The sequence below is a fragment of the Seriola lalandi genome, unplaced genomic scaffold, assembly GCF_002814215.2.
Source record: "Seriola lalandi dorsalis isolate HSWRI2012SDOR001 ecotype SW California unplaced genomic scaffold, Sedor1 jcf7180002054537, whole genome shotgun sequence".
NCBI classification, from domain to species: Eukaryota; Metazoa; Chordata; class Actinopteri; order Carangiformes; family Carangidae; genus Seriola; species Seriola lalandi.
In genome coordinates, this window is record NW_019525090.1 from 252,947 (window position 1) to 280,684 (window position 27,738).

Consider the following 27,738-nt stretch of genomic DNA (forward strand, 5'->3'; position numbering starts at 1 on the left):
CATGTTAAGGCGGGAAAATTAGGCTTTTGTCATTCATACATATGTCAGTGATCATGCTGTTCAAGCAGCTGATGTCGATTATAGATATAAAACATGTCAGAACATCTGTGTGTAAACATATATATACTGTGTATGAATGTGTATTTATATATGATGCAGAGAGGACTGAGCAGTAACACCTTGATCAGCTCCTCTGCTCTGTTTAAAGACTCAAACTGATTCATTCCTTAAAAAGAAATGTTTTCACACACCAGTTGCATTAATATAATAATATGACATGTCTTTCTCATGTTCTGTGTCACTGTAGTAAACCACTCTGCTGATGTTCATTTGCTGTTTTGGAAAATACAAGCTTCCGGGGGGCATCCTGAGTGGGCGGAAGGCCACAGCCCCGCCGTCTTCAGGCCGGATACCCCTCCAAAGAGAAGAGGACCTGAGGGACTTTGACAGTGTTCTACTGTTTGTTGTTTTTAAAATCTTCAAATAAATAAAAAGTAAGTAGTTCACTCTGCACTTTGTTTGAAAGCTTTATTATTTATGATTTATTTACATTATGTAACATGTAAACTAACAAGACAACATGGATGGCTCATGGAAGTCACACTGTCAGGGTTCAAAGGTCAAAACATTGAAAAGTCAATACAAACATGTCAGTAATTATTCATGTTAATGACAGAACTCGGTCACAATCAGCTGGTGCCTTCATAGTCACATGATCTCAGTCCAGTTTAACAACAACTCCACTCAGACACTTAATCTTGGTTTTTCCTCTGTCACCGTCTGGGAGATAATACATCACTGTTCTATGTTTATCAGGTGGCCACATTATTTACAAAGACCTCAGTTACACTGTGCAACAACCCCTCGGAGCTCGGAGCATCTGTATACTGTTGTATTTAAGCTCAGACTGTTTGATATAGTGGAAATAATAATAGAATAGCAGCACACTGGGGCTTTTATTTAGAAGCACGTCACCAGGAGTCACTTTCAGATTTGAGGTGTGTTGTGACATTTTACTTCAGTGTCACATGTAGTTCATCAGGTAGTTAACGCTGTGGTCCTTCACACAGAGAAAGAGCAGCTGATAATCACTGAAAATACAGAAAAAATAAATAGTCTCAATTGTTCACACAGAAACACAACAGATATATAACGACCACAGAAACTCCCTACAAGAGATGAGGAGGTTTCTACGCGAGTTTTAGTCAATTACTGGAGGTGAGGACGAGTCCGGCTGAACCGGAGAGGCTGGGTCATGAGGACCAGGGCCTGACCGAGGGTCAAGGCGTGAACAGGAGTTTTGAAGAAAAAATAACACGTTTCACTAGTTTTAGAGCAGAAAATGAGTTGAAACAGCGCGTGGAGCTGATGACTGAGTGATTGCACCTGGGATGATGAGAGAGCGGGTGGCTGCACCTGTGTGGCCCAGAGAGGAGCAGAGTGCGCGGGGAGCCGAGCCTGGAGGACGCTGCTACCAGAGGCAGAGGACAGGCTGCGGGTTTTCGGGCGAGGTTCCCGTGTGAGGCTGGGCTGAGATGGCGGTGGATTTGGGAACACCTCCGTCCGCTCCCCGGTGTGGACGACGCTCTCCTGCGCTGGACCGGATCTCCACCCCCCGCTGTAGACAAACTGGAGACGGGACAGCTCCAAAGCTGCGACCCCGCGGAAAAAGTAAGTAGTTTTAAGTTCATTTATTTCACTTTCCGTTCATTTGTCTGTGTGACGTGTAATTTTTTATTAACAGTGGTTGATCTTTAAGAGCAGCTCGTTTAGTCATATAATTACGGACACTGACTCCTGCCGCTGCAGTTCCCGGCAGCGCCACCGGCGGTGGGGGCGCTGTTCCATTAGAGTCTGGACAAAAATTTATATTTTAATGAAAAGTGAGGAACGCTTCACGATTTTGCGTGTCATCAAGATGCAATGCACTCATCTATCCAGTAAACTAGGCCTTTTATTTCTCATGCGCTAACTAATGGTGAAAGAAGTACTGAGAACCTTTACTTTGGTAAAAGTAGCAATACTACCATGTAAAAATACATAATTAAAAGTAAAAGTTATGTCTTTATAAATTTAATAAAAACTTTTAAATCTATATAGAAATATGGAGGTATCATGTCAAAAAGTGAATGGCACCTATCAGTGTTATATAATTATATTGTATTTGTTATTTCTGCAGAGGCAGTTCTTCAATATTGTAGCTGGAAGAGGTGGACCTGATTTTAATGACTTTACAGACTGTTTGGTATTTTAATCTATAATATATTTTATAACCTTATATGTACAATGTTAATCTGAAAAGTATAGCTATCAGATATACTCTAATTCTTTCTGAAATATAGTATAGCACAAGTATAAATGACATAAAACGGTAAGTGCAAGTATATAATTTATACACGAGCAGTGTAAAATGGAAATACATACAATCTACCAGTGGCCCTAACATTGCAGAACAAAAGAGTAATTATAAACTCAAAGGTTAAAAATCAACACAATAATATTGTTTTTTTTTTTTGAAGTAGTAACAGGATTCATGCAAGGTGAAGCTAAAAGTACTTTATATGTTCCGATGTTTGATCACGTAATCACAGGCTTTCAATTTGTTTCCGTTTTTTGGACCATTTATACACATGACTATGCCGCTGTAAAATGATGATGTCTGCTCGTTGCTTTTTCAGATGTTTCCACTCACGCAAATATTGTGTCACGCACTTTAAGTCATGGGCGTGGGAGTCAGTGCATGGATCTGCTTCCTTTTCACGAACGTCAGTTGTTGTGATTCCACTGGGCAGTTTTATTTTTGCATACCCAATGTTGTGTTAACTTGTCACATGAAACATCTTTACTGCTAATACAGCTGTTCTGTTTCTTCTGTCTATACGACCGTGTAGTGTAATTAACATATCTAAATACATTTGCAGAGATTCACAGAACTGAAATTTGTTTTGCAGGTGAAGATTTTGTCACCTGCGACCTGAGATGCTGAATCAGCTGCACAGCAAATAATGCACTGTCCCACTCATAAATGTCTCATAAACGTGAGAGATACTGCTTGGTCTGTGAACATACTTCACTGACTGTACACTGTGTTCTTCTCTGCCTTTTTCACCCCTCCTCACTGCTCAGGTGTCTCATTTCACCTCAGGTTTCTAGCAGTCACATTTGTGTCATCCTGCATTCTTCATGTTTTATCTGATTGTATTTCCATACATGCTGTATTTTCTGCATGACTGGAGTTTATTCACAGTGAGTTCAGGATATCTAGGAAATCTTCTCTCCAGGCTACCAGTCTGGCTGTGTGGTTGTGACTTAAATCAGGAGTCAGATAGCACAAGTGCTGATAGGGATCTGAAACCTTAAGTTTCTCTAAAGGTTGTGTATTTGTGATATAACTGAGAGAGCTGATGCTGTTTAATAGTTACTGCACATTGTGTTCTGCTCTTATTGGTGACTGAAAGCACCCAAACATCTGACTGCCATCTGGTGGCTGTGATTAAACCTGTTACAGAAGTTTTATCCTGTACATTACACAGTCTGGTAAATCTGGCTCAATCCTGAGTTGTAATGAATGATTAGGAAAGACAAAAAATGAAAGAATAAGAATTCAGGGAAGTTTCAAATGTTTTTTTATCACAAAAACAAAAATGTGGTTGATTTTGAAAAATAAAATCTCATTAGATCAGGTAGATAGATAGTAGTATAGATACACAGATATACAGTTGGAGTACTGGTAATAATATTGGCTTTAGTGTAGGTGGACAAAAACAACAAAAACATAATTGTGTCTAGAAGTTTGTCTGTGCATCACCTAGCATCAATTTTCAGTGTTAGCTTCAGTCCAGAGATTTTGTGCTACACCCACTAAATGTGATGTCTGTTAAAGCTGGAGAACTTACAAAGGAGAAAAACTTGGACTTTATGGTAAATAATTTCTCTGAATTGTATTAATATGCAGTGATGGAATGTGACTGTATGTATTCTACTTCTTTTACAGTGTCTTTCTTTAACCTCAACTCTGATCATTTTTTCATAGTTTGGATTCAGACTTTTTAACAAATACAAATCTCTTCAACCCAAGTAGAGTTTTTTCACATGCACAAACTTGAATTTCTCATGCAGATTTATTTAATAGGTTCACAAATGTTGATTTTGATTTCTATTCAAGGGCTCTGGACTGAAGTTGGAGCTAAGTCCCAAATGTTTACAATGTCTGGCTCCGCCCCTGGTTACAATAGTTGTTAAATCTACTACAGTAAAATGCTGATTGCACATATGCATCAGTAATAACAATCTAATGCAGGACTTGTTATCAGTGTGCTATTGGTACTTTTACTTAATTAAATCTTGTTTTTAAATAAATAAAACCCTCTCTGTCTATCCACGGCCAGTAGGTGGCGGTAATGTACCTGTTGGCTGCCAACCGCCAATGAATGCTAAAAGAAGAAGAAGAAGAGCGAACAAGAAAGAGAGAAAAAAGTTTTCTTCGGAAAGGATGAACAATGTTCAACAGCAAGAAGTAAGAAAATATGTGAACGAAGTAAGAATTACCTTCTTATAATTGTGACAGAAATCAGATGTAACAGGTATTTGTTCCTGAACCAAACACCTCAGAAGAGCTGTCCGCGATTTAACAAGCTATTAGCCAAGTAATTGACTTAGCTACTTGCTAACTTCCAGCTAACAAACGCCAACCATAATAATGTGCATTTGTTATTGTCTACTCTCAAGTCTTAACTCAACTTCTCTCCAAAGCACTGAACAATTGGTTAGGAGACCCGAGGAAATAACTTAAATCTCAAAGAAACGTCAAAGTAAAACATGTTCCACGACAGAAACATCACAACAGATCAGCAGCTTTTTAAAGAGTTAGCTAAGCTAGCCGAGTGATAGCTACTAACATCCGTGCATTGCCGTGCTTATTTTTCTTTTAGTTGTTGTTCCTCTTGTCCTTTTGCCCAGCACGTAAACTTTCACATCACACTCCTGTCTGTACTATAAATAACTCACATTTGAAACCAGCGGACAACTACACTCTAGTAAACATATGTCACAGTTGATTTATCTGCTTTATGACTAATTTCTTTCTTTCTTTTTTTTTATACTTTCCAGAGTCATGTGTCTATCCAAAAGGGACTATTCATTCCTCCTCTGAAAAAATGCTACACTTGCTGCTCTCCAGGCAAATTTCATTGTCCATTTTGTTTACCAGTGTATTTCAAACCCACAAAACTCTGCAGAGTTAGACTTCATTTGAGCAAACATCTGAATAAAGCCTTTTTTGTTGGAGGTAAGGTTTTTACATCCTCTGTTCTGCATATATCGGATTGGCTTCAGCTAAATGATTCACTAATAATTAACTCTGTTGTTCATATTTCAGAATATACGATCCACAGATGTGGACAGGGCTGCAGGAGACGGCAACATTACCACTGTTTGTACTGCTCAGCCACATTGATAAGGAGTAGAGATTTCAACAATCATTTACCATTGTGCAGCCAGGCCCAACAGCTGAGAACCCAGAAATCACCCCAACTACAGGAAGAGATGACACAAAGAGTCCAAACCAAAGGACGGAGTGCTCCATCGCTGACCACTGGAGAGATTGACTTCCGTTCATATGAACAAGTAAGGCTGTGATCAAGTGCATTAATATTATGTCACACAAAGAAAACGTAGGTGCACCTACAGGGATCCAAATTGTGGGTGGTAATGTAAATCTTGGGATCTCCCCATTTGGTCAAACGTTTTCTAGTTTTCCTATGTCAATTTGTACTATTAGCACCATATTTTAAAATCACCCTTGATGAAACTGTTTGTTCAGATGTCCTTGAGAAACAAAGATATCTGGAGAAAAAATCCTCCTACTACAGAACACTTGGCACATGAGTTAATAAACTTACCATAATTGATCTGCAAACATTTAAGAATGGCCATTTTTATTGCAAGTGTTTTAAAGATGCTCTTTGAATCAGGGCAGAACCAGCTTTGGACGTTGTCTTATCTGTCGCTAATTGTGCATCATATTACCTAAAACCCAAGTCACTTTAATTATATATGTAATAATGCCTGTCATTGAACTCTACAATTTGTATGCTGGTCAAAAAAATTTGTGTTGTCTTCACAGGAGAGTGATGACAGTGATAACATCACCATCAACCCAGATTCAGATGATCAGAGCAGCCAAGAAGCGTGTGCAGAGCCACACTCTTCTAAATGTGACCAAACTGTGCAGACAAACATCGAAAAACCACAAGATTGTGATGAATTCTACTTCATGAACCTTGTGAAGTTGTTTAAGAAGTTGTCCCCTAAGAAAAAGGCAGAGGTCAGGTTGAAAATTGAGAGAGTTCTCTTTGAAGCTGAGTTTGATTAGAAAAGTGTTTATACACAAAGACAAAATGAGTTTTTTTGTATTATAATGTATTGGAAAGTTTCGAGAGGCAGAGTTTCAGTATCTTCTATTTTTATTCTAGACAGTATCTTTGTGTCAGCCCACTGCGTCTTCAGTGGAGGTGAAAACTGGATTATTTTTACAAGCTCTGGTGAAGCTTTATTATTACTCACTCAGTTGAGATGCTCCATTTCCTTCTGGGGCCCGTTTCACCAAATTAGCAACATACAAACAACGATTTATACAATATGGCATAATGTCCTCTCACATTCATTTTAAATCATTATATTAATCAACTCAAATGACCTACTTCACGTAGATTTTGCTTGGCTCCTGAAGAAATGAGGATGAAAAGGTTCGACTGAACTCAACTGAGAATCTTATGAATATTCTTTAGTCCAATGTGCTGCTACTGTCCACTTTTCCTATACTCAGAATACCTCCAACCAAAGAGTGAATTCAGTGTTTCCTTTTTATGGAGCACTACTCTGTACTGAAACACACATTGTGGGTTAAAATAGTTATAAATGAGACTGTCTATGAAGCGTCTGGTCAAAATAAATTTACATGATGTTAAGGCCTGTATGTTTGATACAAGGCCGAGAGATGTATTGTATGGTTAATAAGGGAGACTACCTCAGATACAGCTGGAGAAATGGTCTCAGAGCTGGACACTACAAATACTTGGCCCAATGTGTCTTAAATAGATAAAAAAAATTAAGCTGCTGTTTGTTAAGCCTATGTTGTGAATTGTTTTTTTTTTATTCAAATAAAGGACTTAAATGTATTGGCTTTCGACCATGTATTGTGTTTTCAGTTTTGAAAGCAGGTTTTTCTCTTTTGTAGTTGTCTAGGTTAAGATGGCTGTGTTGTCCAACTTGTTTGTATGTGGGTGATCCATTTCCGTGTGGAGAGAGACATGAAGCGTCTGTACAAGGATTTTAATGATTAGGAAAGACATTTGTTATACAAAAACAAGTTACAATCCCAGTAATGTAAAAAACAAACAAAGAAAAAGATCAGCCAACACCTTCCTTAATGTGAAAATCACCTGAGGTACATTATACAGCAGAAGTATCAGTAACACACTAATCTCAACTCAAAATCCACTCGCTAGCTTTGTTTGAATAACGTGGCTTTAATCAGCGAATACACTTTCAAGTTTCATGTACAAATGCTATTTTGCAAATGCTAATTTCAACAGTGTCTACCATAAATGGTGAGACTACATCACAGTAAATGTTTTGCTCTCACGTTCAAAATGAAAAATATACAGATAATGCACTCATAATAAAATACAATAAGAGCAGTGGTTCCAAACCTTTTCAATCTATTAGAAGAAGCAATGTTGAGGCTTCCTGTTGGCCTAGTGTTATACCGTGTAACTGCAGTATCCCTGATTTGATTTACAGTCAGGGTACTTTATTGAATGACATACTGCTCTCTCCCCATGTTTCCTATCTGTATCTTCATTGTCATTCTGTCCAGTAAAGGCAAATAATACACCAGAGTAAGAAAAGAGTAAAGCAATATCTACTTTTTTAGCCATCACCACTGTCTATAACCAGATAAAGAAAAGTTTTCATTATTTTCTAGAGGCATGAGGAAGAAAAACTAAATGTTTTTTTGAGTCATTTTTTCTGCTTTCCTCTTTTTCTCTCAGATTTTTCTTCTAACTCCACAGAGTGGCCTCGACACCCAGGCTGGGAACCACTGGTTTACAAAGTATTTGTGAATCACAGAAGGATACATAGTGTGTCAACTTTACATTTCCAACCCAACAGAGGAGCTGTGGAGATCTATATTCATTCATAATCGGACTTGTAGCAGTAGACTCCATGCTTGTGTTGTGGAGGCGGGAAGCCAAAGCTGCGGACCCCTGGCTCAGAGGGGCCACAGTTTTGGCGTGGCCTGGTGATGGCATAGCGAACGCTTCCATCAGCCAGCCAGCCGGCGTCACAGTTGTCCAACCCTGTGAACTTCCAGGCAGCGTAGAGCTGTCCAACTTTGGCGATCTCTGCTCCGTCCCGCTCACACGCCTGCTCAGCCTCAGTCAGGTTCATCTTGTGAGAGGGCTGAAGATAGTAAACCCTCCCTTTGAAGGAAACACATTTATTTAGCTATTAAAAGATCTTTCTGCACATTAAATCAGGCTCTTAAACAATTTGACTAGTAGAGATTTTTTATTATTCTGTTATTAGATTTATTTGTATGGTGGCTGTTTTAGATCATGAGCTCATGAAGACATCAGGAACAGAGTCACCTAAAGCCTTGACATTAAAGAAAGTATTGACGTATTTTAGTTCTGTATGTTGTAACTGTTAGCCTTGACCTATTGTAATGTGTATGACATTTGGGAAAATGTTCAGTGATTATAGTGTGAATTACTAATTTCATTTCTTTAAGATCATAGTTAATTAACATTGCTATCTAATTGCTCACTGTTGAGGTGAGGTCATTGCAGATTTAATGAAGCTTGATACTGGCTGCTGTGAAGGGACCACAGGGAGGGTGTTGCTCTTTCACAGCAATCAAGAGACATAGCACAGGTGTAAATAATAAAACTAATGACCGCTGAATTCCATTTAACAGCTCTGGCTGTCTCACTGTCACATGACTCACTGGGACGCTTGGCTAAAGCCAGCGTTAGTGTTATTAGTAACACCTGTGCTTTTCCTATTATGACAAGTCAAACTGCCAACGTGCTGTGAAGAAGGCCTTTTTTAAAAGCAGATTTTGAACCTGTGACTCTGTTGGTCTCTCACCACCTTCCACTTCCTAAAAAGCCACCTCACCTCTGAGCGAAGAGAAGCAGAAGACATCATAGCGATGAAGGTGCAGGTGCCGTCTGCCATAGCTCCGAACACCTGGGGCGAGGCCGTGCCCTCCGCAGGGCACCCTGGGCTGGGTGATGGGGTACTGGACTGTTCCGTCTGCCAGCCAGCCTGCATTGCACCAGTTCAGGCCCTCCTTCCAGGACTGGAAGAGCTGTGTGAAGGTGGCCAGTGTGGAGTCCTGCTTCTCACAGACCTGCTGGGCTCCCTGGAAGCTCAGGTGGTAACGACCATGAGGGTGTTGGTAGGGAAACACCACACCTGGGTGGAGGAATTAATTAAACAGCTTACACAAAGTATGTGGTCGAAGTACAACAATAGACAGTAATAGGTTCACTTAAAAATATGTGTTTTATTACTGCTAGTATTTAGTACATGCTAAAACATCTACTCTGTGCTACTTCTCTTGCTGCTACCACTAGTACATCTATCATTAGTATTACTACCACTAGTATGAGAAAATGGGTCCCTGGGCACAGACAGGTAAAAGGATTGGAAGGTTTCCACCTATGAAAGTTTGACTACACCATATCTCAGCAGTTTAAAGGAGGTGCTGAGGTTCTGTAAGGAAAAGATACTGTGAGGTGAAAGGTCATGGATGTATCACAGACTCTCTTAATACATCCTCTTGAAGGCTGAAAGTTTACATTTGTTCATATAAGACATGTAACATTATCCAGCAACCGGTTGTACCTCGTAACTCCAGATCAATTGAAACGCTCTTGTCCTCCAGTCCGTCCACTACTTCACAGTGGTAACGGCCCGTGTCATTCAACTGGAGTTCAGTCATCAACAGTGCTGCATCTCCTGGGAAATCCTGTCTGAGCTGCACACGACCCCTGACCAACAGACATACTGTGACTTAGAGGTAAAGACAGACAAGGTCATACCGCCACTGATACGAGAAAATGACCATCATTAATTAATTATTCGTCCTTTCAACAACCTGAATTCCCCAAAGCTTCGACTGTGGGGGCTGATCGCCAGCAGCACGTCTGTCTCATGTCCCCCAGCAGCAGGGACCCAGGACCACTTGATCCTGACCTCTCTTGGTGAACTCAACTCAGGCTCATACCAAAACCTGCATGGCAGAGTGACATTACCCCCTCTGACTGCAAACACTGACGCCTGAGCAGAGTCCACATGGAGCTTCACACCACTGAAATGAACTGTGGGAAATATAGACATTACATCTAAGAACAGAGCTTAAAAATATGGACTAACATAACGCACATTGCACCTGTTTATATGATAGGCCTATATATCATGTGCATACTTTGTTTGCTGCCATTTCTACTGAGGAAGTTGTGGTAGAAGAAATTGTTTGGGGCTGTGGGGGCAGTCAGGACCCTGCCTGAGAGAACCAGTGGAGCCCCCAACAACAGCAGAGTCTGGAGGCAACAAATCATCATCATCCAGGCTTTGATGAACAACCCTGGTCCTTAACTGTCTCTGTGCAATCCTCCAACCTGTGCAGAGAAACCTGGTCAGGTCCTAAAAGCACAATACAAGAATTCCTTCTGTATGACTGTATTTTCATATTATTTCTTGACGCGTTTTCAATTAAAACAGAATCTACTGTATTTTTAACATGAGACGTTGTGACAATACAGTGTTAGTAGCGGGCAGCATGACACCATCTATCTATTCCTCATGCTATTGTAATACTGCCACTTATATAATATTTCTGCATGTGTGCAACAAAGCTGTAACTTCTCATGACTAATTTAAAACATCAAATGTATAAGCAATTTTTTTATTTTTTTTTTTTTACCACATTGTAGGCAGGCTATTTGCTACTATTTCAGTTGTAAGAGCATATATTTTCCTCTGTGTATCCTTAGCTAGTACAGATATTTACGAAGTACGTCACCTGTGACAATTGTTAGCCTACGTGGAGGAACATAATTCACCTGGACGCCAGGTGAGAACAAACAAAAATAGATTCAAACGTTCTGATAAACCTCAAAATCGTTAAGCAAATTTAAGAAGTTAATTTGACTAATAAAGTCACATAATGAAGAGCACAGGCATTTGACACCACCGTTATTACGTTTGCTACTTTCTTCACTTACCTCTGATTTTTCTGCTCGCGTGCGTTCAGCGCCTCCAGATCAAAGAAGCCAAAGTAAAAAAGATGTGCAGGAGCATGTGGGGGACAAATCAGCGTCTCCAAGAGAACACGGTGGTCAAAGAACAGAAAGCATCAAATACAGGTGTACACAGCTAAACTACAAGTACAGGTGTAGTCTTCTCCAGTCCTTATTAATGATAAAACAGTTAATAATCTCCCTGAAGAGGAGCAGGACTGTGATGCTGCTCCGTAGCTACAATCGCAACAGCAGCTCAGCCTGTTGGACTGGAAACCTCCCTGTGTGTTTCTGCAGCCAGTGAGTGGAGGGAGGAGTAGTAATCGGTCCAATAATAGTTAATAATTTCCTGTCAATGCATTGTCAATTTCAGTTTTTATATCTACGCATGCAAATTCTCCAAATCCCCACCTGTTGCTCTGTTCTTTCTCAGTTCTTGTTCTGTCTCAACTCAGTTTTCATCAGCCTAAAGAAATTCTGTATTTTTTGTATAATTATTTCCATACCTATTTTCCCTGGAGCTTCTTTTTACATTGAAATCTTGTATGTGTATCTTTTATAAGTTCTCCAGCATTGTCTGTAGAACTACAGAAAATTCAAAGATTGGATTTTTTTTTGTAAAATTATTTTACTGAAAGGCTTACTATCCATTTGAATCTCAACCTAATCATCATGTTATCTATTCTACTAAACCCTTCAGTTATTTTCTCGCCAAACAACAAAAACTATATGTTGCTAAATCTGCTTTCAGGTCAATCTGAAATTCAGTATAATTATGATTTTATTCTGCAAAGCATGTTATATGCACTGAGTGAGTTACTTTCTGAAAGCACCGACCAGTTGTTTTAGTTCTCAAACGTAAGTTACAATGACTTTAAAAAATCCCAGTAGGCTGAACCATAAGAAATAGGCTGTTTGTGGAGAAGTATCTTGGGTGACAACTCCTTTGCATCCCTCCTGAACTCTTTGAAAGCAGATGTTGTTGCAGAGGGTCCCCTCATTACACCAGCTTGCAGCTGTGTTTTCCTGGATGTTTTATAGGAGGCCCTGCAGGAAAACATACACAAAATACACATCTACATACAGTAGGCATAGACATACACTGTGAGGACAGAGATGCTCCGTCCTCCACTGCATTCATTTCATAGAGATGAAAGCTGTTGCCAGGGGCTAAGCATACCAGGACTGCGAGCTTAGCAGGGAGATGAGGGGCTAACAGGGTGTAATTACTCTCGTAAACAGCAGGCTGAAGCCTGGTAGTCCAGTGTGGAGAAGACTCATAACATCTTTGTGTTTTGGGGAAGTTTGTGCAGGAAAGCAAAATGCAAGTGACAGCAGGTAAAATGTTTAATTCTGTTTTGTCTGCGAGCTTCTACTCAAATACAAAATCCTGCTGTATCTCGCTTTCATGTTAACTTTTTGACGGCAAAATGTTACAAAACAGTACTACTGTTACTAACAAGTCTACTTTCTGGATTATATCACCACCTGAATAATGCAGATGGCCAGAGTCAGTACTTTTTAAGAGGCGTGCTCCTGTCCTTCATGCCTCACTGACCAGTCCATGCAAAAATGAGCCACCAACACTCACTCAGACATGGACATTGTCTGACCACACTGAACGCTATGGCCAGCAGTGGAAAGAAAACTGTAACATAACTGGTGACATACAGTATAACAACTCCTACTAAAGCATAGCAGAGGCATGTTTTGTGTCTGTTGATTGAAAATAAACACACAGATTTCTTTTAACATTTAATAAATGATCTCAGTTCAAGACCAACAATGAATTTTAAAAAATGTAAAATAATGTTTATTTTCTACATATTTCACATTTGTTGTAAAAAGGATTAAATTATAATGAAATTAAATGCAAGAATGAAGCAAACAAACCTGTTAAAATGGGTAAAAAACAGACATCACATGAAAAACTTAATGCAAAAATCCCTACATTTTTTCTTTCAATCATTTGATTGACACAATAAGTGTGCTGCAGATCCAATTTGAAAATTAAAATTTTCTACTCCTGGACATATTTTCTCTTCCCGGACAATTGGAAATGCCAAAATATACAATATATTGCACATGTCCTGTGTTATTATGCTGCTTTGTGCTAGAGTAACAAAACAGCAGTTGGCTAATAGACATAGTGAGATACAGTGAGTATGCTAGTGAGGATGTGTCCTCTGCAGACTGTTAAAACTACAAAATAATAACAGGATTATTTCCTGGTGTGGGGCTGCAAAAGTAAGTAGCTTGGAGTACAACTGAAGAGGTGAGGAACACTATTATCAAGTCTGCAGATTTCAATCAATTAATTTGGATTCTGAGAATGAACAAATAATAGAGACTAAGAGCAAATCTGTGCAAATTCTGTCGAAAGCTACTAAAAGCATGGATACACAATAGAGGACTCTCCATGAGCTGCATTTACAAGCTGCAATGTCAAACAATTTTATTAACATAAACATAAAAAGATCACTAGTCAGAAAGTGCTACAAGTGTTAAAGTCCAAGCTAACACGATCTCCATGGAAAACAAAACAGACGATGCTGTTCGAGAGCCATCCTCCGCTGTGGTCTGAGGAGATGGAGCAGGTGGATGAGGATGGAGCATCGATAAAAGGTTGTTGATGAGTTTCTAGTCGTCACAGCCCAGCAGCTCCATGCGTAGAGCGATGCGCTCGTGCCACTCCCAGGGGACGACTCGAACATATCGGGCGTAGAACGGAGGCTCAAATAGATTCTTCTTATGGGTGTTGTTGTCAATGTTGCCTTGGAAAAGCTGCAAATAAACATTAAGGTTATGGTTAAAGTAAAATAATTACTTATCGAGCAAATGTTATCGTATATAAATGTTCATCTCACTAACTAACATAATAGCACAACCAAGCTGAACCTGCGCATTTTCATGATACTGCAATGTTCTTTGGGTGATTACGACCACCAAACGCCTTAATGACCAATCGTCCTCTGTGGCTGTTAATCAAACCGAGCTGTGCTGCTTTCTGACAACTGGATAGCTCAGATCCTGTCAGCCCCACCCAGATGTTCAGAGCATTCAGACAAAGCCTCGGGCAGCATCATTAAGTCAAGAGCCTGGTAGCTCAGTAAAAACATCAAAGCGTGTTTTACAGTTTTATTGGATCATGTGGGTCCAGCCACTGTAGCCAAAATGCTCTAGTAAAGGACAGGAGAAAAAATATTTCCTGATCCTCTCAGAGAAAGAGGCTGCTGTGAGGAGAACGGGCCCTTACACTGCTCCAGCTCAAACATATATCACATCACAAAGGAAAAGAGAGAAACAGAAAGGGATGCTGACAGGCTGATAATTATGTATGACTTTCTGGACCTTTTTTTTTCTGTGAATTACTTCTTTAAAGACTACATTCTTAAGAGATAGACCAAAAACAATAACATTTTACTTTTTGAAAACCTCTCATTGAATTGAAATCAGACTCATTTACTAAGACATACATACTCAGTATACTGAATTAGGGAAAGACATTTAAGGAATTCATATACATGTATGTCTGACCTTATCATTGCCAGAGTTCTCGTCCTTCACCGTACTCCACGACTCTTCATCGTTACTGTAAGCAACTTTAAACACTGACACAAACTGCACCACCCCAAAGTCCTTCGCCCCCTGAGTGATGATGCCCGTGAGGCGCTTTGTCTTCTCTAGATCGACCTGGAGAAGCAACAAAGAAAACAGTTATACTCTGCAACATCTGGTGGTGTCGAGGGACATTTCACCAGTGATAGTGACATTTCCCTCACCTGGATCCACTCTGAACGGTTGTTGTGGGCAGGAGACCAGGCGTTTGTCTTTCCCTGCTTGTCCAGTCGGGCAAACTGAGGGTGCCACGTGAAGGTATCAATGCCCCACGTGCGGAAAGAGCTGGAGGCTGAAAGCTGCCCGTCTGAGATGAGACGAGACTTCATCCCCAGAGGCTCTGAGCAACCTGCCGTGTTTGAATAAACTGTGAATCGAAAGCAGGTGGAAAGACGGAGGGAGGGAGGGAAAGCGACAGAAGGAGAAAGAGCAAGGAAGAGGGGGAATTGACAAATGAAGATACCCGAAGAAAAGACCAAATCAAATTCACCCACCATTTTTACAGAAAATTAGGAAGAGTCACAGAGCGTGCAACTGATTAAAATCATTTTTACACCCACCAGTGACCAAAGAGAGAGGCACACAAAGTAGAAGAAGGCATGCAATAAAGTGCAAAGAGCTACAAATGCTTATACTACACATTTTCTATGTGGCCTAACCTCGTCAAGATGTTATGCAGTAGAAATAAAGTCTTTGATTGTCATTATGATGGACAGCAAGATCGCAGTGGGAAGAAATCAACAACCTTCACTCAAAATAGAAACTATAATTTTGAGTCAACCCTACTGTAGGCCATCTGCACTTTTTCATTAACTTCAAATGTGTTTTTTAACCGCTGTTTCTGTCTGCCGAGTTCCTGGACTTGTTGTGTGCATTAGAATTGTACTGAATGTTATCAGTGTGTTTACCATTGAGTTCACAGCCCACCAGCTCCATGCGCAGGGTGCAGGCCCTGCGGCAAACCACAGGGATGATGCGGATGTACTGGGCCACGATTGGAGGGTCAAAAAGGTTGGTCTTTGTGCTGTCGTTATCTATGTTGCCAACAAAAACCTGCAGCAAACAGACACAGGAAATGAGGTGTGTAAGCTGAAAAGAAAGTTTGTTGTTGTAACCTATATTTAATACGGGTCTAACCTTGTCCATCCGTTGGCCATTCCCTCTGTAAGTGCTGTAAGTGTTTCCATCAAAGCTGCTCGCCACCTTGAAGGCCTTGATGTACTCAGCCGTGCCCATGCGACTGGCACCCTGAGTGATGATGCCCGTGAGACGCATCTTCTTCTGCATATTAATCTGGAGTCAACGACAAGTAGTGTAGCGTCAGTGAACCTCATAGCTCCTCACCAGTCAGTCAATGTGACCTCAATGTTTTAGTTAATGTGTTCAGTCCGTCTTCTCTCACCTCGATCCAGGGGTTCCTGTCGTGGGCGGCTGACGTCCAGGCGTTGACGATGCCTTGGTTGTTGAGCCGAGCCAATTCCGGGCCCCAGCGCTGGAGACCCAGAATGCCGTAGTGCACAGAGGAAGCAGAAATCTGGGACTCCACTATCGCGCCTCCCTCCATCCCTAGCAGAGAAATGCAACCTGGGAAATGGCAATTGGACCATTATCAAAGGTGGAATTAATTAATTACATCAACTGCCTGTCCACATTTTAGAGTACACATTTTCTCCAGTCTCTATTGTTGAATGGTTAAATAATCGTGCTTTAATTTGGTTATGCAGGTTTATTTTGTTTTTCTCAATTTTTTAAATTTCTTAGAAATCATTTGAAATCAATTGTAAGAAGTCAAATACAGTGATGTTCTCTTTATTTAAAATTAACTGAGGAACATTTAATTTGTATCGTAAGTTAGCTTATCATTATCATGACTTTTACTTATGCTTTAGTACAGTACGGTAAAATACTAACTACTTAAATACTATAAATATTCCTCTTTGCACTAATGATTAAATGGCCACTTCCAGAAACATATTCTTTGACTTTTTAAAATGGTTATAAGGATAGTAGATAGTAAAAGTACATATAGGATGAAGTAAATCCGTCAAAACTGGCCACTTGTACAATGGAAACAGTACATTAAAAGACAAGTGAATAAACATGTATCCGAGTAAGTGAACATACGTAGCTGACACTGCTTTCCAACATATGGTGAGGTGCACTGGCAGGTGTAGTCTCCGTCAAGATCTCTGCATGCCCCTCCATTCTTACAAGGCTGGCTGGCACAGTCATTCACATCTGAAAAACAAAACACCTCATTATTTTTAACTCCTTAAACTTTAGATTTATTGAGAATGAACTATTTCAAAAAAAGCTGATGGCCAGATATGGTGCACACCTGCTCAGTCAGACTCAGAGAGAGAACAGAGGCGGGGCTGAGACAGGTGGATGGCCACAATAGCCTCAGTGTGACTCCAACATACAGTTGGTGAAAAGTAATTTCTCTTAAATCTAATGCGATGACAGAAATGCCCCCGAGGGCAACACTGAGGAGACGGGACAACCAGTTTAAAAGGCACAGTAGGTTATGGGTCAAAGATCACGATTGATAATTGTATTTTGTGTCATGACTTAATGAAGGTGAACAGGCAAAGGCGGGTAACTCTACATATGGCACACATTTTACCTGGAAACCCAGCAATGGCCATGAAGCCAGTTTTATCTGTTTCATTGATTTCAACTGTTAATATACTGTCAAACAAATGGGTTCTAAAGGGTGGATTTTAGTTTGATTAATAATTCTGACAGACAGCTGAGTACACTTCTAACACAGCTCATGTAACACTCTCTACGCTCCACAAGGTGGCACACTTGCACGGCGTGTTTTATCTAGAGCAGAGGGATAAACACATCATTTTAACTCAACAGCAGCACATTTTACTCTTTTCAATCATCTTCAAAAAAGACCTAAATATTTTCATGGAAAATGATCATTCAAACTCTTCTCAGACGTTAGACCAAACAATATACCATCCAAACAACATAACAGTCCTCACCGTCAGAACCTTTTCCTATGTGCAACTGGGTTCTTCAGTTTTTGAGGGACGCCAGGTGACTGCAAGTGACTCGCTGATGAGACAGAAAACTGCTGGACCGGCATGTAGATCCCTCGGTAATGATAGTCTTTGCATATATACATTATAATCTGTCAATAACAGTAGTTCTTTCAGGGAATTATTGGTTTTAACTGAATGTTAATGTGTGTTTATGTTTCCCTAACCCTAATATATGCATTGAGAAGAGTCCTCACTGCAGCCAGCTAGTGAATCACAGGCACCTGAATGTATCAATGAATCATACTATCATTCAAGTGAATAGGAAAGTGGTCTCAGACTTCTGGAGCCCACTGTTCGTATGAGGGGTGTAATGCAAAGCTACTGTTGGTGTCTGTTCATGTCACCTTCGCATCTGTTTTGATTCATATAGGAAGTTGTTAGAAATAGTCTAACCTGCTTCATTTTTTTCATTTGAATATTTTCTACTGCCATTAAAAATATTTTGAATTTTTTTAAAAACCGAAAATGTCAATACAAAAGACTAATTTCACCTTTCTCACTAACCTTAAGAAACCAGACCTCAGAACTAAAGCTCATGACAGGTTGACGTAATGCCACATGGGACTGTTTAATTCTTATTCCCATTAACACTAAGAGGATTGCTCACAACTCAGAAACACATGCCTGTATGGCAGTGACAACACTGGCACAGCAAGGCTAATAACATTGAGAAACAAGTGATCCTACCAAGAGACAGATTGTGAAACAGCCTTACTGATTTTCTCTTTAAATCCAGCCTGCAATGTGCTGGCTGTACACAACATTTCGTTTTGTTGACTGTGACTATTTTTCTCTTGTTTATGTAGAAATGTTGACATGATATTCTTTCCAAGTACGCATGAATTAAAGAAATGTGGTCTTCTGAATTTGAATTTAAAGGTTCCACTCTAAAATCTTTTCATTGTTTCTAGCGTTGCTTGCAGATGAAATGCAACTATTGCTATAACCTAGATATCCTCTGAAATACTACTTAACCACTATAACATCATTAGTTTCAACTATGAATTTATGTCTAATGTGTACAGTTTAAGGCACAGGTTCCACCTCATTCAGGCATCTCCATACCTGTCCAGCCTATGACGTCTCACTGAATCACCGTTAGAAAATACCTGGGACAACCACACTGCACAAACACTACAATTGGTGTTCAGCCTGTGGGCTTTGGGAGGGTGAGCTGTTAATTCACAAAAGATGAATGAAAGTTATATTTTCAAACTATGATTCTATCTTTCAGTATGTGTTTTGCTCTCAGCTGTCATACACACAAAGCTTATAGTTGTTTACGCTTCTTAATTACAGGTGTCAGTGCTACATCAGAAACACTTTTTTCTTTTTTTTCTTTTTTTTACTCCAGATGATTTTGATGACGACATTTGCACTTGTGGAATATAATCCTCTATTCCCTTACTTTTCTTATTCTTTGAAGTCATCCTTCTACTAATAATCCAAAACATCTGCAATAATTCAAAGATAATTTAGCAATTTATCATATTAAGAGGATACGATGGAATTCATTATTATCAAATTCTTCATCTGATTTGGTCAAGCTTAAGCACAAACAGATTCAGTGTTGAACCTGTGTGGAAGGCGTCTGCATGCTAAGAGACTTGGAGTGGTGTTTTACTAATTAGCCAAACAGAGTGACCACAGAGCCCCTTGAATGAGAGCCTTTCATGAAACTACTGAGCTGCCTGCACATCTCTTCCCCCGCTGATGCGGTGACAGCATAGAAAAACCTCATGTTCACCTTTATAGAGAAATTTGCTGAGAGTTAAGCCCAATACAATTTGTATTACTGTCTCCTATTTGCTTCCTTTTTCCTGTGTTAGAATCCATCAGTATTATCATTAGTTCCTACGCCTACTATCAAAATACTCTGCTTTTTATTTATGATAAATGCTTCATGTCAACACTCATCTCCAGAGAAACTGACATGTATAAAGGTGTGCACTCAACAGAGACTGAATGTGTACAGGTGCAGAAAGGGCAGCTCAAGGTAATTAACCCCAGCCACAAGTATCTTACTGATCTGGCAGTGCGCTCCCTCGAAGCTGGGCTGGCACTTGCAGATGTACTCGTTGAAAACATCTCCTCGTCGGGTCGGAGTGATGACCTCACACACCCCATCGTTTTTACAGGGGTTAGGGCTGCAGGGTCCTGAGACAAGGAAGAAGGATCAGTTTTAACACATGATATATGATGCTTTATTTTTTTGTCCCAAACCCCAAAAAACTCCTCTTCTCCCTACCTGTCTCTGTCAGGTTGCAGGTGTCTCCGCCAAAGCCATCCGCACAGATGCAGATGAAGGGATCCTCTCCTACACCTGTCACACATGTTCCTCCATTGTGGCAAAGATTCACCTCACAGTAGTCGCCTGAGTATATAAGATTGAGAAAATCAGGGAGTGTAAGGTACGGAGTCACTTCAGCAACTATATATACAGCTGCGCACCTCACATTTTCACGCAGTCAGTTGTACGACTTTGGTGCGTTTACCCTGTTGCAGCGGAAACCAGATGTACAAAAATCTTTGCTGCCAGAAGCTGCGGTAAATGAGAATTCATTGCAGCTACAACACATAATATTTCTTGAATAAGGAAACTCTTGGTCTCTTTTTTTTGTGTTACTGATGCTGCTTTCTCCATCAACAAGTTTAAGCCACAACCAAACAGAGCAAGCTCCCACTCAGTATGTTAAGAAAAAGAAAATAAGGTAAGCCTGGGTGAAACAAGGAGTAAGTTACAACAGCTCATCATAAAATCATGCCTGGGTAAGTATTTTGGACTCCAGATGTGTCCTGGTTGATTAAGAGTAGATTCAAGTGTAAGTTTGGTAAATACAGGCCCTGAAAAACATTTAAAGGTGTTATGGAAGTATTGCACTTCCATGCTAAAAACTTGATGTCTCTAAACCCAAGCCAAAATAACTCTCATGACAGTCTCACTGGTTGAATAGCTCGCTCTGTGAATCGTCAAAGGAACACAATGTGTAAAGCTGGTTGAGTGCCCCTTTAATATCAAAGTGGAATATGACAAAATGAGTTGAGTTTGGGATACATGTGTGGCATTGTGCGAGCTCTTCTTAGTGCTCACTGTGTTTTAATGCATCATAATGTGTACTGGGAGGGGAAAGCGAGGGATTCACTGTGTTTCCTCTCGTTGCTAGAGTGTCTGGCCTGAGGGTTGTAAAAACAGCGGTGCTGCAGTGCTGAGTCACAGATCCTGGCTGGACCAGGCAAAGACCTCAAGTGGGAGCGGCAGGGAACAGATTCATGAGTCACACAAAACCTTTAACTCATAAATCCTAAACATCAATTTAATCAGTCTGTTGACTCATCAGGTCAAAGTTATCATTCAAGTACTAACTAGACTTTGTTGTCATCTTCTTTGGGCTCATTGAGGTAAAAACCTGTAGGAAATTAGTGAAGACTGAAGAACTAATCTTTTTGGAAAGTGTGCCACCACATTCATGAGGTGTAGGAATATGATACAGAGTGTGTGAGCACGATAATTTTGCAGATTTTGTCAACATACTCAAACTGTTTTCATGCGACAACACATCTGACAGTTGTTGTCAGCCCGCTTTGAACTGGACAGACTGGCTTTGCTACTGAAGTGATGTGTTTCAGAAGAGAAGAAGAAATTTGATGTGGTCACAGTGGAGTTTAATCTGAAAACACTGTCAATGAATCTTGGAATGGAATTTGTATTAATTTAATATATCATAAATACTTTTCTTTGTCTTTTTCAGCTCTATACTTGTGCAGTAGTGACATACGGACAGTTAGTGTGTCCTATTGCATATAGATACTGAAAACAGGGCTGCAACTAATAATTATTTTCATTATCTATTAATCACTTGGTCTATTGAATGGAAACTAAAGGAAAAGTGACTGAAGTCAACAAATGTTTTGTCTGACAAACAGTCCACAAATCAAAGATATTCAACGTGTTATCACATAGATAGTTATCACATAAGACAAAGAAAAGCAGCAAATCCTCAGAATTTAGAGGCTGGAGCTACGGAAAGTTTTGAATTCATGCTTGAAAAAGGCCTTTTCAATTAATCTTTTATCAAAATAGTAATCCATCCAATAGTGATCCATCAACTAACCTTTCAGCTCTATGCCACTGATTCTACTGGAAAATCTAAAGGTGTAAACAAAATTATAAACAAATAGCAAACGCAGCCAACAGTGACAACAGAACGTGTCTGTGTGCAGGATTAAGAGCTTGCAGGATTAGCCAGGTTGCAAAGAAGCATGCAGCTCTTTCAGGAGTGAGCAGTTACACAACATGACAGTGCAGCAGCTCAGGAGTGGATCAGGACACACAGCACACCTGAATGACAGGTGGGTAATGAGCAAAGCAATAGGCACTGAATGTACACAAACATCATGGCAGCAGAGGAACGGCAGCCACATAAAAGACAGTCACTCTGGATTTCACTCGCAGCATTTTAATGCACCTGGCTGGCAGCACATGTTCCAGGTCAAACTGAAGTTAGATGAGGGGACAGCTGGTTCATGTTGGCTCCAGACAAGATCACATATGGTGTTATTTTCCTCTCCATCTGCACCACCTCTTCATGTGGCCAGAGAGGTGTTTACATCAACAATAACACATAACAATATAACCTAAAAATATAACGGGATGAGCCCCTTTGCAATGTGTCATCTTGTTTTCAAGAGTGTCCAGAAATGTAAATGTAAATTTCGCAAATTACTCTTTACTGTGGGTGGTGCATGCAAGAAAAGAGAGAAAACAAACATACAAAAGAATAGTTTAGTACTGCAATTAACATTTCTTCAGTACAACCACTGAGTAAAACAGAACCTTGTAATAACAGAGTAGTCTCTCATTTAATCAGCAATTACAGCATGACAATAAGGAGCTGGTATCTTCGGATATAGGATGTACAAATTGTATACGTCCTGAATATTGAAGTCACTTTTGTTGATGGAAAATGTTAAAGACTGTCATTATTAAGTTACAGCTGTTGTAAAATGAAAGGCATTCAGCAAAGAGAGACGTGTTTCATTTGAATGGCCAACCTGTTGCACATCTCTCCCTTTGTCATTCATTAAACCCTCTCACTTTTCCCACCTCACCAAGGGTCCTCGACACAGTACGACTCACAAAACCGGATCCCTGGGAGTCAGTAAAAGTAGCAGGCCTATGAACTGGTTTCATTACTTTAGACTGAACTAACCTCGTAAAGGGAAACAGGGAAGAACATGTCATGGAAAAGAAGACGAGGTGGCATAGTTCAGTGCCAAAGTCCCTTTGTGGATAATATGACTTATTATAGACTTAGACACCGTTGAGAAGTCGACAACATAAACAGACAACAGTTCTTTATGAACGCGATTAATCTGATTTGATACGTGTCGGTGGTTTAAAAAAACAGACTTACCTCTGACTGAACACAGGCAAAGCAGAAGATTACATGTTAGAAACGCTGTTATTACATTTCCGGGACGTTTCATATTTGTTTACTTTTGCTTTGTTTACTCCGCAGGTTAGTTTGTTGGTTTGCTCTGAGCGACTGGGTGCCGCTTAACTTCCAACGTATGCTGCCTTAAAGTGCTGTCGGAAAAATCGGACTTCGGAATGTAAAGGAAGGACGACGTGATGAATGAGAGAGCTGGGATTTTTCATAATACCCGAGTTAATGAGATGTGACGTTATCCAAGGGGCGGAGCCATGTCAGATACAATAAGAGAAAAGTTTCCTAGCAATTAAACACCAGATACAGCAAAAACTGGATTACCACCTGGGCAAATGCATGGGCCCCCAAAACTAAAGGTTTACTCGAAGTCATTTGGGTCCACCTAATTTTATTCATCACTAATTTGGCAGACATTTGCACCATTGCATACTAGTTCGAGAAAATGTTAATTTCTTGATGCTGAATGTAAAATAGGCAAACTCAAACGTTTGCATATCAAAAAACTGAATATCAGTAAAAGGGAAACCATGATTGTAGTTTATATTCTAAGCATACATTTATAATAATTATTGTAAAAGTATTGAGTTGTTTTTGTGCCTCATTCCTGAGCACACAGTGTGACTTTTTGTGCACAGACAAATACATTTTGCAAACACAAATTATATTTTGAAGAAAACATATTTTTGAGCAAATAATACTGTAACCTGAGCAAACTCAACTCTATTCAATGCTCAATAAATCTACTTCCCAGTTTGCTATTATCCACAATATCAATGTGTGTAGCTCAGTTTTAGTCAATGAGAAGCTGCTATGCCTAAACTTAATACTTCAGTTGTATACATATACATACATATGTATACATACAGATATACTGGTATTAAGTACTTGCACATACATGAATACTATCAGGCATGTACTTTATATACATGTATACATAGTTATGCATGTGTAGGGCAGTTGCCTAAATAAGCCACTGGGTGTCGCAGTTTCGATGTTTATTCCCAGGTTAATCCCGGTTTTAGTGTTGAATGTTTGGCCGCTGTGGGACACCGTAGTTTTGAGTTTTATTCCTTGCGGGGGGCCATTTTGGTTTAATGTTTTCTTCTCTCACGGTACAAGGTAAGCAGCGTTAACAGCAGCCTGCGTCATCCTACAATAGCTAGTTAACAATTTGCCACGGGTCTGAGACGTGAGCAGTTGTATTTCCTGTCTTAAGGTTGTTCGTAATATTGGCTTGCCGGCTAGCTTTCTGTGCCTCACAGCAGCACCTGATCAGTGGAAACTGTGAGATGTATGATTGGTTACAAGTACACATGCTTTTCATATGCTAGTTACTTAGCTTAGCAGTTAGCGATGGCCTCGCTCTCTTTCTCTTGATCGGTATTTTTGAAACTTCAGTGTAGAGGATTGTGATGTCTGCTGTCAGGGTGGAAGAGTGAGCTCCTAGCCGCCGTGCAAACTGGTAAAAGGGATCCATCACATCTCATTTCCGGGTTGGTGCTACTATAAAACTGTCAGAGCCTCCGATCGGTTAATATGTGTTTTTAAAAACTAATTTCAAGTTTGCATTTACTCTTTCATCCCCGAGTTCAGTGGAGCCGCGGTGTTTTACAGCAGGTCTGGGCTGGACAGGTGTGTTTACAGTGTCTGTGCTCTGAAAGACTTCACCGCATGAAAGGGGTGAAAATTAGCGGGTTCACCTGGGTGTTGCGTTTACATCACTGCCGATCGAAGCCAGAGCCGCGTCTACTGCAGTCATTTGACCCGGATGTGAATGCCGATCGCACCCTTCTCCATCGCCAAAAAAGGCCGAAAAAATAGCAGGTTTTAGACACACAGCTTCGCTTGCTAACCGGAGCTTCTCTAGTCTGTGGCCGTCTGTGTACACAGTTATCTTCAGTGTGATAAGCTATTTCTTTCTTTCAGATGGTGCTTTGGGCGGGACACTGCTCCGGACCAGAGTGGTGGCTACAGAGAGGGGCACCTGCATTAGAGCCAAAGTAGTACACTTCAGAATTCATTTATTTTCGATCCCTAGCAAGCAGTCTGCAGCAAAGAGACATTTTTTAATTAATTTCTATTTATTTTACATGATGCATTTTGCCTCCACCTGTATCTTTACTCCTTTTATGTTTGTTGGTGGTTGGTGTACCACCTAGTGGTAGCAACTTTCGGTTAAAGTGTAGTGGTGGTGGGGGGGACTATTCTTTCCTAACAGGTGCTTCCCACCGGGGAGTTTCTCTAGGATGAGGTGTAATGTATACTATGTACCCTTGTATTCATGCATGATAACTCGTTTTGGTAGAAAAATGTAAAATGTCAATAAATGCACATTTACAGTGACCTCTTTTTGCATAGTGTATGTTTGCATGATAAGTTTAATTTATTCTTTCTATTAGCCTATTAAGAAGATATTCACTAATGCTTTTCATTTATTTGTAAAGTCATTGAATGCATTCACAGATATGTTTTTATTCGTTAAATTTGTTTGTAGATCCGTTTTATATTTGCAAGATATTTTTATGAGTTTACAAATGTATTTTTTGTATTTGTGGAAGGTGTTTTTATGTACAGGTACACATTTACTCACTGATTGTCAATCAGTTCACATAAATAATATTGTGACAAAATCTATCCTATCCTAATCATCCCTCTTTCTCTTCACCTGAACAAGTTTACACATCCGATTTCCACTTCTCTCCCTCATTCTTTTCCTCCCTTTCTCTCTCACTCCTCCCTTTCTACTCTCTTCTTAACTCTTCAAATCCAGACTTCCTCTTCTGTCTTCTTCTCACCTGTCCTCCACCTCTCCTGGTTCTTCATCACACATTTTTCTCCTCTCTTCTACTCTTAACTTCAGCTTTTAACTCTTTTCTATTCCTGCTTCCTCTCCTGGTCCACAGGTTGTCCTGTCCTGTCCCTGCGCTCTCTTACTCATTTTCCCTCATGGCTCGCCCAGCTCTCCAAAAATAAATAATAATAGCTAATTCCCCAGTACAGTACTAACAGAGCTCCATTGATTTGCCGGTCCACTCAGAGAGACTGAGAAGAAATGACACCAAGTTAAAGTTATAAATATAGATAATGTTATAATAAACTTCATATAAGATTTGGGGCTTTTGGGAAAACATCCAGGGCTGGAGCCCCATCAGCTGCCCCCTCGCTCTGCCTATGATTAACATGCATAAAACCCCGGGCAAGGTAGTATTTGGAGGTGGGTATCAGTGAATTTTCAGCATTTTTGCTTAAAAATGACTTAGACAATTAATCAGTTCTCAAAATTGTTGCCGGTTAATTTTCTGTAATCGACTACATTTAATCAACTTATTCTTTCAGCTCTAAAATTCTGGCCAGTTTCTTGGTGACATAATTAAACTGCTTTGTAGCCTATAGCATGGGTCAATATGTACCCAACAACAAATTTTCATCCTGTGGCCCACTAGCAGATGAATCTGACCACAGGCCTTATGCTCTTAATTCTAACTTAAGTTATTGCAATCCATTGGACAGTCTTAATTCATTTTCACACCATGATCTTAAAAGTTTGTGTTATTAAATATCTTGTTTTACGATGAGCAAGGGAAGGCAACATTTGACAGGAAGGTGTGACTATTGAATTAGCCTCAGGGAATATTGATAAAATATTTTCTTCAAACCCAGGTGAACATGAAAATACCTGTTGCTCATGACCTACAACACACAGGTGCACATTCAAGGAAATAATGATCATTTTTCATTTGCAGGCTTCATTGGTGGGGTCTGGAGCGGGGCTGGATTAGCCGTTAAGGAGGCCCTTGGGTGAAAATTTGTTGTTCGTCCACCGGACACAGTGTCATTGTTTCCCCAGACACACAGAAACCAACCAGTACTGTACCCAGGAGTGGAAATTATTAGTTAATTAATCAATTAGATGATTGACTGAAAATTGACAGCAACTTTGAAAATGTATTCTTTAAATCATTTACAAGCAAGCTTCTCAAATGTGAATATTTGCAGGTTTTCTGTGACATTAAATTCGGCATTTTTGGATTTTTGACTTGATCAGACAATACAAGCAACTAGTAGCAATTTGAATGTGTTTCCTGTTTTTTTTCTTCTTCTTGCTTTTAGTAACATTTAAAGAAAATACATTACAGTTCTTCTGCAATGGAATAATACCACCTTACTCAAATTTTTTCTGTGTTAATTATTTGAAACATGATGTTAAAACAAATGAGCTCAATATAAATTAAAAACGCCTAATTCTGGTCTTAAAACTAGATTTTGACAAAGAGGACCCTTCATAGGTTATGCTGCACT

At 39.9% G+C, this 27,738-nt stretch overlaps 3 protein-coding genes across 6 annotated transcripts; 1 reads left to right on the top strand and 2 right to left on the bottom strand.

Moving 5' to 3' along the window:
* Positions 1-1,444: 1,444 nt before the first annotated feature.
* On the top strand, positions 1,445-7,178 carry LOC111661158 (uncharacterized). Of its 3 annotated transcripts, XM_087176145.1 has the most exons (6): positions 1,550-1,671; positions 2,952-3,038; positions 4,389-4,537; positions 5,110-5,287; positions 5,378-5,625; positions 6,125-7,178. In XM_087176145.1, exons 2-6 carry the CDS (start codon positions 3,026-3,028, stop codon positions 6,371-6,373), a joined length of 837 nt encoding a protein of 278 aa, XP_087032271.1. In that variant the 5' UTR covers positions 1,550-1,671; positions 2,952-3,025; the 3' UTR covers positions 6,374-7,178. The 3 variants fall into 3 exon arrangements, with proteins under 3 accessions (XP_023270401.1, XP_023270402.1, XP_087032271.1); XM_023414633.2 differs by lacking the exon at positions 2,952-3,038 and having other exon boundaries at positions 1,445-1,671; XM_023414634.2 differs by lacking the exon at positions 2,952-3,038 and having other exon boundaries at positions 1,445-1,671; positions 4,389-4,516.
* A 1,018-nt stretch (positions 7,179-8,196) lies between these two features.
* On the bottom strand, positions 8,197-11,722 carry LOC111661157 (hyaluronan and proteoglycan link protein 3-like). Its single transcript, XM_023414631.2, has 6 exons — positions 11,301-11,722; positions 10,502-10,694; positions 10,172-10,394; positions 9,919-10,064; positions 9,187-9,486; positions 8,197-8,486 (listed from the first exon to the last, which is right to left on the bottom strand). Exons 2-6 carry the CDS (start codon positions 10,638-10,640, stop codon positions 8,197-8,199), a joined length of 1,098 nt encoding a protein of 365 aa, XP_023270399.1. The 5' UTR covers positions 10,641-10,694; positions 11,301-11,722.
* A 1,379-nt stretch (positions 11,723-13,101) lies between these two features.
* On the bottom strand, positions 13,102-23,622 carry LOC111661160 (lactadherin-like). Of its 2 annotated transcripts, none has more exons than XM_023414635.2 (10): positions 23,404-23,622; positions 20,238-20,363; positions 20,015-20,146; positions 17,058-17,171; positions 16,336-16,517; positions 16,071-16,226; positions 15,842-15,986; positions 15,098-15,300; positions 14,853-15,008; positions 13,102-14,099 (listed from the first exon to the last, which is right to left on the bottom strand). In XM_023414635.2, exons 1-10 carry the CDS (start codon positions 23,474-23,476, stop codon positions 13,956-13,958), a joined length of 1,431 nt encoding a protein of 476 aa, XP_023270403.1. In that variant the 5' UTR covers positions 23,477-23,622; the 3' UTR covers positions 13,102-13,955. The 2 variants fall into 2 exon arrangements, with proteins under 2 accessions (XP_023270403.1, XP_023270404.1); XM_023414636.2 differs by having other exon boundaries at positions 15,098-15,282; positions 23,404-23,621.
* Between the last annotated feature and the right edge of the window lie 4,116 nt (positions 23,623-27,738).